Source organism: Plectropomus leopardus, chromosome 15 (assembly GCF_026936395.1).
Source record: "Plectropomus leopardus strain MGB_pleo_1.0 chromosome 15, ASM2693639v1, whole genome shotgun sequence".
Taxonomy (NCBI): Eukaryota; Metazoa; Chordata; class Actinopteri; order Perciformes; family Serranidae; genus Plectropomus; species Plectropomus leopardus.
In genome coordinates this window covers 22,799,106-22,809,679 of record NC_142190.1, presented here as the reverse complement: position 1 = coordinate 22,809,679, position 10,574 = coordinate 22,799,106, and the positions used below count along the sequence as shown (strand labels likewise).

The window sequence follows — 10,574 nt, the reverse complement described above, 5'->3', positions numbered from 1 at the left end:
ATAAGGTGTGGCTACACGATTAGAAAACTCAGCATAGCCTACTGCTACCAGTTCTCTGACATGTAGAGATTTTTGTTGGAATCAGATTCGGTTTTTGAACAGAAATGCAAATACAACCCTGTGCTCTTGTCTAAAGGAATGGGATTCAATACTGGTCGACTACATTTTTGGACTGCATGTATTAAGTCTTTTAGGGGGTAAAGGGGCCATCTAAAGTAATACTGGGGTTTGATATTGCTGTTCTTTGTGTAGTGATATCCACCTCATGATTATCTTAATGGCTGCAAGTTTAATTGAAGTTTCCCCATTCAGAAAATCCTCCTTATTAATGGCCTTTTACAGCACTGTCAACCCTTTATACTCTGTGGAAAAAATGACTTGCACCCTTTGATTACAGAAAGTAAAAAGTTAAAAAATACTGGTTGAAGATTGTATTTTTAATCTCAGAAAAAAAGGCACTTTCTTTTACTATTATATTCTTTATTTCAACTCTTTATTTACAGTATTACGGTGCAATGTCGACTGTTCAACCCATGGCCTCCCTCCAAACTTCTGTTACATTTAAAATGATAAAATAGTAGTCTGTAGGTTGATGTAACAGACTGCAATTTCTTTTTTTTTTTGTGGCAGACTTGGTCTACTGAAATATAACTATTGTAGCTCTCAGAGAATTGTACATAAAATACTTTAGTGGTGGAAGAAGTTTTCAGATGCTTTACTTGAAAAAAGTAGCAATACCATAATGTGCATGAGCATGGGATCATTTATAAATTATATTGTATTACTGATGCATTAACATTTAAGACGCATTTTAATGTTCAAGCTGGTTGAATTAAAGCTCATTTTAACAACAGTATACTGCTGGATATTTTAATGCACTGTGAAACAAGGCATCATATTTTATATATTGATTCTAAATAATCAACTAGTAACTAAAGCTGTCAAATAAATATAGCTAAAGTAAAAAGGACAATACTTGTCTCAGAAATGTAGTAAAGTAAGTGCACACTTAAGTAAATGTCCTCTGCTGGATACTGTATAAATGTCATTTCTCAACCAAACAGGCACACAATGTTTCTCCAAAAACAATGTGGTGTAACTGATATGAACAGTGAAGCAATGTCCCGCTGTCTTCAAGCTGTCTTACTCAGACAAAACATCCAAATCAGCAGGTTGCTGTCCAGGAGGAGTTTAATTTTCTATCTGTGCTACATGGCAATTACAAAAATACATTGTAACATGACATATAACATCAAATAGCATCCAAAATAGTCATATAAACTTTATAAAGAGGAATTTATAAATAAGCATTTTGGTGACAAAAAAGCAAGCTTAGGATCACAAGTGTGAGGCATTCTGGGTACACATCAGGGCAACTTTACAAAATCATAATCCAATGATCAGGTAAGTGCATGAGGGTGTGATTACTGGCTCGGGTTGCGGCAGCCTTAGACAATAGAAAAAGCTATGTATCGATCAGAATGAAAACTGGAGGTAAACAATACTGGTGTTCATTCAACCCTTGTAGTCCCAGCTCAGATCTGTACAGCCGGTGGCCATCTTGGAGTCAAAATCAAGGCTGACCTGGGAAAACCAGCGAGTGCTCCCCTGAGTCGCAGGTTAGAAATGATTCAAACTAAAGCAGATGTCGAAGGCGAACACATCTTTATCTGATGTTATGATAATTGCATGACTTTGAATAGTACAGGAGGAGAGATGTTTCTGCCGCTACAGAATTTAGGCAGTAAAGGTCAAGTCAGGGAAAATTTGCAGCATTAATAAAAGGTACAGAACAGGTTTTAAAATAAAGTTCACAGCATAAACACTGAAAATGAGGCATGGGGTTTCTTTCGTGAACTTCTGCCAAAACGTTTTAAAATAATGCAACATTAAAAGGTAGAAGTGCAGAAATACATGTACTCTGTTGAGGAGTTTTGGAGGAATTTCTATTTAACTACATATAAGTGCTGTAAAAAAAAAGGGGAAAAAAGTAAAGAAATTCTGTGCATGACTTTTCCATGTGGGCTGAATTTGATAACAGGGAGGCCATAAGCAGTCACTTGTAAACTAGAAATCGATGGACAATAGCGCAATCTTTCTTGCACAACTGTTGAGCAAATACAATAGACTTGAAAAGGTGCTCATTGGAAAAAGGCAAACAAGTAAAAAAAAAGCAAAAAAATAATGTTCAGTAAATCACAAAAAACCCCAACATAAAACTCGCCAACAAATTGGGAAGTGTTTTCAAATGTTACTCAAACGAATCATTCCTTCCTAAACTAACAGGTCAGAATGAATCATAACAAGCCATATTGGCTTTTACTGAATAAGACATTTTACAAGGCGCACCACACCTGTGTGTAAGGGTGAATAATTGTGCAGAAGTACATACATGTAGGCCTTTACTTTAGTGTGTTAGTATCCATACTGTAAACACAAAGTCTGTCACACAAACACTTCTCTGCGTGGGCCTTTTCCCTGAGAAGGCTGCAGTTGGAGAGCCGGGCCAGGGAGCGGTGCAGCTGTGTAGGTTTGTGTGCCGGCTTCCAGCTGTGTGTCCGGCGTGGCTGGAGGGCTGAGGAACGAGTCATAGTCGAAGCCTTTGAGAGGCTGCAGAGACAAAGTGAGGCCTCGTCGAGCTTTGGCAGCTCGGTCTGGTCTCTCTCTCAGCTCCAGAATCACCTGGACAAGTGATGAGGGGAAAAAAAATGACATTTCATGTTTTTTTGAATTTTTTTTTCTAACAGTCTTACTCATGTTGGCTGCATCCAGATGTTCATCGGTCACCTCCACAGGCTGGCGTTGCAGGAGGGCGAGGTCAAAAGTTGTTCCACGGAAGAAGGTTTGACGTTTGAAACGATCCAGGGTCCTCAGGCGACGGGAGGGAGTCTTACACAAAAGCTGCACAGAGAAACGTGTGCAGGTCATGATGTGACATCAGAGAAGCCAAACTGAGCAGTTAGATACTGGTGCATGTAGTCAAATAGTCTGAAGTGCAGATTTTGTGGCAATTTGATCACACTTTGTGTCCTCACCTCCGTTATTAGCAAGGCCAGTGGGGAGGTGAGGCTGAGGGGCATTTCGTAGGGGAAACTCCTCACTTTCCTCAGCATACTGCAGTGGTCTTGTTCTGGAGGCATGGGGAACTGAGGAGAGATTCAGGAACATGAAGACACATTATTCAGGTTTTTTAAATTTTCAGAGGGACAGATTTTAGGCTTTTACATGACAAAACATAAGTCTTCTAATGACTAGAATGAAAACACTATAGCACTCTGTGTCCTTTAAATTTAGATTACTGACTGTAAAAATACCTTTTTTTTCCTACAATGTCTACGTCACTGACTGAATGAATGTGAGTAATATCTGCTCATCATGCAGGACATGCTGAGACAACGGCAACAACACCTCACCTTCCCAGTAACCAATGAGAAGAGCAGAATTCCCAGTGACCACCAATCAGCTGCGTGATTGTAGGGTCCGCCACTCAGCACCTCTGGGGCTGCAGAGCAGACAGAGCATGCTCACAGCACAGGATGTACTACGTATATCTTTGTGCATTCATATATTCACCCCCATGGTATATTAGATCGTAATGATGCACAGAATGTGATCTCTGCTCTGCAGATTTATATGCGTGGTTGTGGCAGAATATTTCTCACCCATATATTGGATGGTTCCACAGATGGTAAAAGCTCGTCCTCCTCTCTCCAGGCGGCGGGACAAACCAAAGTCAGCTAAGCGGAGGTGTCCTAGAAAAGACCATTTTCTCTACATCATTATGAGCAAGTGACATGAGATTTTTCCTGCTGCTGATGCAGTTATGTTACTTTTGATGCAAAATATCTACATCTTCCCATCATAATCTGATCTCATTAGTGACTGTAATTGGATGCAGAGGCTGTTCTCTCTCAGTGCCAGCAGATGTTCAGTTTGCATTAATATGTATTGACTGACAGCTGTGCAGTCAGGATGATCCCTGGAAGATTCTCCTGCACACCGGAGCTATGCTGCTCTCTGCTGGTTTTTACTCACCATTGTCTGTCAGCAGGATGTTCTCCATCTGCAAACACCACCGCCAAAAAGATTGAATTAGACGCCAAGCCATTTTCACCATGTACTAGATTAATTATGTTAAAAAGAACAATTTTTTGACAGATTTTGACAGAGCCTTGTGCATAGCATAAGGAAGAAACACTTCTGAGGAAAAAAAATAGTAACATTATGAGAATAAAGCCACAGCTTAATAAGAATAAAGTCACAGTATTTCAAGGAAATAAGTGTTAATATTACAAACATAAAGTTGTTATTTTATGAGACAAAAAGCCATATTACTTGATCAATCAGGTGACAAAGTATAAAGAGCAACAAATGTGTACGTTTTTTTCTGTATTAAATTACAGCTTCATTCTCAGAAAATTACATTTTTTCCCCCTGAAATTATGACTTCATTCTTGTAATATAATGACTTTATTTTTAAAATCTCAGAATTTTATTTTTAAACATGGCCCTGATACTCTATTTTATCGTCATTATTAAATGACTAATAATTATTATTTTACACACAAGGTTAGACATTTTAATAAAAACAAAATAAAATTTTCTTAAAAAAGAAATACATGTGTTTGCATTTTTATTTTATTTTATTTTTTACCAGTAATCACAATAAATGGTCTCCCTCTCTCACCTTCACGTCTCTGTGGATGATCCCAAAGTCGTGCAGAAAGCCTGCGAAAAAACAGCTTTGAAGAACAAAAATCTAAAACTTAACCAGAGATCTAAAATGTCTAAAATCATACTGGCATATTTCACGCCCATGGCACTGCTTTGTTGCTGTGGAAAATCCTTTGAGAGTTAATCTCTTTTAATGAGTCCTCCTTTTATAATTACTCTCAATTAAATACTGTTGGCTATGACAACTTTCCTGTAGTCACCTCTGACCTAATTAGGGTGTCTGATGTCTGAGGACAAATGTGAGGGGTTTTAACACTTACCGAGCGCACATCCCAACTCTGCCGCAAACACTCGCACTGTGTCCTCTGTAAACTGACCAATCATCTGCCAGTAGGTGTACAGGTCTCCAGTGCTGCAGTAGTCACACACTGTGGAGTAGAGAGAGTATTAAGACACAGCTCTGTCATCAACATGAGGTATGAGGGGGGGTGAAGGTTGGCGGGATGTGGAACACACACTGGTGAAAGGTATTAGGAGAGAGGAGTGTGATCTGGAAGTGCGGACAGTGTAAAAACAATCTTCTTCTAAGACCCAAATAAAGGAGATTTACTATAGTCTGTTTTTAGCCCGTCCTCCAAGCACCCAGGTTTGAAAAACAAAGATTAAAAAGTGGGTTGGGGTGCAGAAGTAAATAGGCATGTGTCTGGAATAATAGATCATCCCTTTCTTCTTAGCGATAGAGTAATCTCGCTTCAAGGGGCCGCCCTCCATAATACAGGACAATGGATTTATATAGTCTTGATTTGCTCCAAAAAAGCCCCATATTGACATTTATAGAGTAATGATTCAGTGATGATTCACTGTTTCAGCAAGCATGGGCGTCCTCTCTTTCGAATGTGACACGTGCTCTTGCTGAGCTGCAGCAGCGTCCAACATCTGGTCCCCGGGCTAACTTTGCTCTCCTTTCACAGGGGGTGGGGTAGCAAACAAACTGGGTCACACTTTCTGAGTCAGTGCCTGATTTGGGAAAAAGGGCAAATACTCTGGAGGAAAGGGGGCAAAGCAGATACTGGATGCACAGGCAGTGGTGGGTCGTAGGGGTCAAAGTGTCCAGGAAAAACGACCAGAATAATAAAACTTAATACGAAATCACTTCGTCTTTTGCTCATTGTGTTCTAGGTGTTGGGTTGGGGATGGTGGGTGATTCTGGACATGACAACCAGGGTTGAGGTGAGAAGGTGGAGTAAGGGGTTTTTGGATTGTGGTTCTGGGTTGGGTCACTAGTCTCTGGCTGACTCACTAATGTAGAGGTGGCGCTGAGTCTGCCAGCAGTCCTGGAGGTCATGGACAAATGGGTGGTGAACCTGACGCTGCGGGCAAAGGTCCAAGATCAGCCTGAAAAATCTCAGTTTTGGCCCCTGATCAAAGTAAAGTCTGTACTGTTCTCTTTACTGCATCTAACTAATTTCGGAGATATTGCTTCACTAACAATTACAGGCCAAGCTGGTGAAATTCAGAGACTAAACTATTCTAAATTAGTCATTGCAGATAAATAAAAATATAAAAAAATACCTAAAATAACAATGCCTAAAAGGTTTATCACCTCCTTAGACCCATGAGCTTACAGTGTCTCCCACATCGTATCAACATATCCATTCACAGTATAAGTTTTACACATACTTAATTTATTCTGTTGGAATATGTTGTTACACTTAATAAATCAGCAATGTATAACAATACATCATCTGCATACAGTGATATTTTATGTTCATTCCCTTGTGTGATAGGTTGGACATAACATTTTATTGCTTTTCAGCTTAGAGAAACAGCTATTTTGATCCTTAGTTTGCTTACACTGTTAACACTGTTAAGTAAGGTTTCCCTCACTATGCAAAATGAGAGGCTTTGGAAATGGTAAATTCACCAAATTCATCAATCATCACCAGTATACATGATCCACGCTCTATACAATAACCAACATATAACAGTCTAAAAACTTGTTCTCAAGACCTGTTCTCAAAACCCACCTGGACAATAACTTCTTCTTTTGACTGCTCCAACACCCCCAGTCTCAGGATCTCTGATTTAGGTATGACCTGTTGGATGACAAAAACACTGGGATGAAATAACACTACATGGGAATGCAAAGATTATGACATACTCAAATTCAATTTTCCACAATTATTTCACAACTTTATGACAAGAATCTTATTCATGTGTAGTTGTTAAAAGCCTTTGTGACTATATTTACAATAATTTCTGACTTGGGTGTAATTTTGAATATTAACATGAATTTTTTTGTACATTTTAAGGACATGATGGACTTTAAAAATGTTTGCTTGCATATAACATTATAAATTTCTTGCTTTCAACTATCTGACTCTCGACTTGTCAGTTCAGTTTTCCTGAATTAAAAAAACTGGCTGATCATTCATGGCTTGGAACAGTCAAATAAACATATTTAAAATGTGAAGTTGAGGCAGAAGACTTACTTTGACGGCGTATGTTTTCTGTTTGCTCTTATCCTTCACTTTTAGAATGGGTCCAAACGAACCTTTGGCGATGTAACTCAACACCTGACGGAACAAAAAACAGTTACAGAGAGCAATTAAGTGAAAACATCAGGCGGGCAAAGTGAAAAAGTAAAAGCACCCTAAGTAATGCATTATCTAATCATATAAAGCCCTGATATGTTACTGTAGAGTTTATGTTGGAGTTGAGGTCTACCTGAAAGTGTTCGTGCCCAGGCACAGCTCTGTGGGGGAATTCGGGCAGGAACATGGTAATGAACCCCGGCAGGCTCCACTCTGCTCTCAGCTTTCCCGGGCCGACTCCCGCCAACCTCAGGACGTGCTCTGGGATGTCAGGGGCCTTGCCTTGGAGCATTCGGCGCTGGCCCAGACGCAGGGCAGGTGGGGCCAGGCGACAGAGGCTTGCAGGGATGGACAGACCCATGCTGGAGAGGAAGCCACGCCATCCAGATGAGAAGTCCTCATCCTCCTGGCCTTCAGCGGGCCTCTGGTGGGGAGACGGGGAGAGGGATGCACCAAGAAGCATAATGGTGTAGGTTAGCAGAGGGCTACAAAATGCATCATGTCAGTACTTAAACTTTCTGGGAAGACATTTGAAAAAAACCTTTTTATGCAAATTTCCTACTTATACCTTTACAGAATACTGACAAAATGATTATATGTATATCACTCACACCATCTTACCTTGATATCCTGATGAACACTTATGTTTCTCTCTTAAAAACAAAACAAGACAAAGCAAAAGAAAGACAACCAAAAAGCCTCACTTCTGTATTGGCATTCAAACGCATGCCCTTGTCCAGGCGCTCTACTTGTGTGCAAAAGTGTTTTTTAGCAAAGATGCATTTTTAAGAGGTTCTGGGCAAATGATTGGGTAAATGAGAATTGGATTATACTGCACATGTTTTGTGAGTTTTTAAACAGTTGTTTCAATATGATTTTGGTGTTTTTGGATTCTTCATTCATTATGGGGAAAAAAAACAAAGATTTTTTCAACGTAACATGGGGTGAGTAACTTATATACAAATGATTATTTTGTGGGTGAAGTATTCCTTTAAAGGGCTTCATCAGCTTTTATGCATGCAACTCCAGGCACTGTGCACTGGACAAAGTGTTGAGGCTGTTTTACGCAATCAAAATTTATCAAGGCAGACGTGCACCATGAAAAGCAACTTTCTTCTTTTACCTGACCTTTTAGGAGTTCATAGCCCAGAAACTCATGAGCAAACAGTGCTGCTATGAGATATGCAGGACAAAGAGAGGCCTTTTAAAAATGAGTTTTATTCATTATTTATCCAGGGAGAGTTGCCTAAGCATTGCTTCATACGCTGAAGAGCTGCTCAGTGCAAACACATCTCCTCTGCTGTTGTTAAACCATGTGTTTCCAACTCTGCAGCTCCACTGAGACATATATAGGTATTTTGCATATGATAAATACACTTTCTAGGGATGGGGGACAAACTCGATACACCATAGCATCGCAATATTCTGTGCATCAATATTGTATCAGTACACAGAAGTCAAGTATTGTTTTTCCTAATGTTATAAATCATTGATATTGCAAACACAATTTAAACTTTGCTAGATTAACAAATTCAATTTGTTTTTCATTCCACTAGATACAATTTGCTGCAATGAAAATGATTGAAGTGGAAAAACTTCAGGGTATATTTAAAAATTTAATTTGTTAGATTAAAAAAAAAAGATTTAGAGACAAAATGTATAGTTGGACAAAGGTTATTAATTGCAACATGATATTGCAATGCTCAGCATATTACAAAATGTTTCAAGTCACAACAATATTGTATTGTGACTAAAGTGTATGGTTATTATTGTATATAATTTCTCATCGACTTGCTGAGTCCGTTCACGTCTCAGACTTGCCTGTGGCTGCGGACTTAATGACAGACCTAATATAGAGGCAGCTGTGGGGGCAGAAATTGCAGTCTCTTCCCTCTACAAAAGATTTCCCACCGTATTATTGTCGATTGCAAAATGATCAGCCTAACTTCGATTTGTAACCTTGTACAACCTCCCTAAAATGCATCAGTGGAGCTGCAGTGACCTACAGATTAGTTTCACTTAGCCATTCCTGCTCTATTTTCTGATTATGAGGGGAAAAAACACTTGCTCCACATCCAATCTGCAGTCACTCAACCCTTCTCCCCCCATCTCTCTCTCCCTCTGGGCTGCACAACAGATCTGATGCTCTGTGGTGCAAGATGTGTGTAATCAGCCATGCAGGATGTTATTATCATCACAGCCAAATGAAGAGTCGCATCAATCAGCAGAATAACTGCCATCAGTGCGACATCCGCCTGACGTCTGTCAAGAGACTGGGCAATGTTAGGATTTAACTTGGATAGTGTGTGTTCAAAAGGGTTCAATTGCCAATAGATTTCAGATACCAATACCGGAAACGATAAGATTTCGCCTTCAAAGTAAAAGCGTAAAAATTATAAGCACTTTTTTAAGGACACAAAAGCTCGTTTAAGGTTTAACATCAATATAAATTACTAATGCATTATTAATAACGAATTCTGCCTACACGTTAGTTTAGTATACTGGGAAAAAAACATGTTAGAACACATTCAAAAAGACTGAAGCCGTCACTGCTCGGGGATTTCGGGAACCAAATCATCACCATGGAAACAGGGAACCCCCACTACATGCGTCACACCTTTGCAAGCAGGAATTTCATTCAGCTCACCTTCCTGTTTTTACTGCCGTCGGCCCCCATCAGTGTGACAGGACATCAGCACTGCAAACTCAGTGCGACGTCTGCGCCTCATCCAGACACCTCACATCGTCCCGCGTGCCTCCATCGTGGCCTATCAACAGTTTTACGCACAACGCAGACACTAAATTAAGGATTTAAGACGCCCACTTATACTCTTTATCAATAAGCTGCAGCTGATCAGGCTATCTCGGTGCAAAATGTGATAGATATGGCGACATAAAAACAAGTTAATCCCGAGTATGGGCAACGTCAGCGCAAATCCGCCCACATCTTGAGCTCCACCATCCAATGAGACTGCAACCTGGTGGAGTTCAGCTCCCCCTGCTGCTCCCTGAAACCAGAGCCGCACACATCAGTTCAACAAATAAGTGGCATTATGCTATCGTTTACATCATTTGCATAGCGGATCAAATAATTTTTAGTTTGCAGAGAGCAAACAAATGCATGCATCAGTAAAACTATGAATGCATTTTGTGGTGATAGATCTCCAATCGGCCTGTCCATTCATTTCTTCAGTTCACTGGTTCTAAAAATAAAACCAGCGCATGCATAATTTCTGCTGCCTCAACATGATGTTAGGAGCAAACCCACAGGGAGACACCTAAGGTAAATTCATGCATGGAGCTCAG

The 10,574-nt window shown here is 39.9% G+C and overlaps 1 protein-coding gene across 1 annotated transcript; it reads right to left on the bottom strand.

Annotated features, from left to right (window-relative positions):
* Positions 1-1,173: 1,173 nt before the first annotated feature.
* On the bottom strand, positions 1,174-10,228 carry rskrb (ribosomal protein S6 kinase related b). The gene is made up of 13 exons (XM_042499879.2): positions 9,916-10,228; positions 7,402-7,692; positions 7,167-7,250; positions 6,702-6,770; positions 5,975-6,044; positions 4,995-5,102; positions 4,688-4,728; positions 4,036-4,063; positions 3,663-3,752; positions 3,414-3,502; positions 3,036-3,146; positions 2,788-2,901; positions 1,174-2,682 (listed from the first exon to the last, which is right to left on the bottom strand). Exons 1-13 carry the CDS (start codon positions 9,943-9,945, stop codon positions 2,446-2,448), a joined length of 1,362 nt encoding a protein of 453 aa, XP_042355813.1. The 5' UTR covers positions 9,946-10,228; the 3' UTR covers positions 1,174-2,445.
* Positions 10,229-10,574: the final 346 nt, after the last annotated feature.

Coding starts and splice junctions, on each gene's coding strand:
- rskrb (XM_042499879.2), bottom strand. CDS start 9,945: ATGGGGGCCGACGGCAGTAAAAACAGGAAG. Junction 7,693..9,915: donor ACGGCAGTAAAAACAGGAAG/GTGAGCTGAATG, acceptor TCTCCCCACCAG/AGGCCCGCTGAAGGCCAGGA. Junction 4,064..4,687: donor TCATCCACAGAGACGTGAAG/GTGAGAGAGGGA, acceptor TGGTGTTTGCAG/ATGGAGAACATCCTGCTGAC.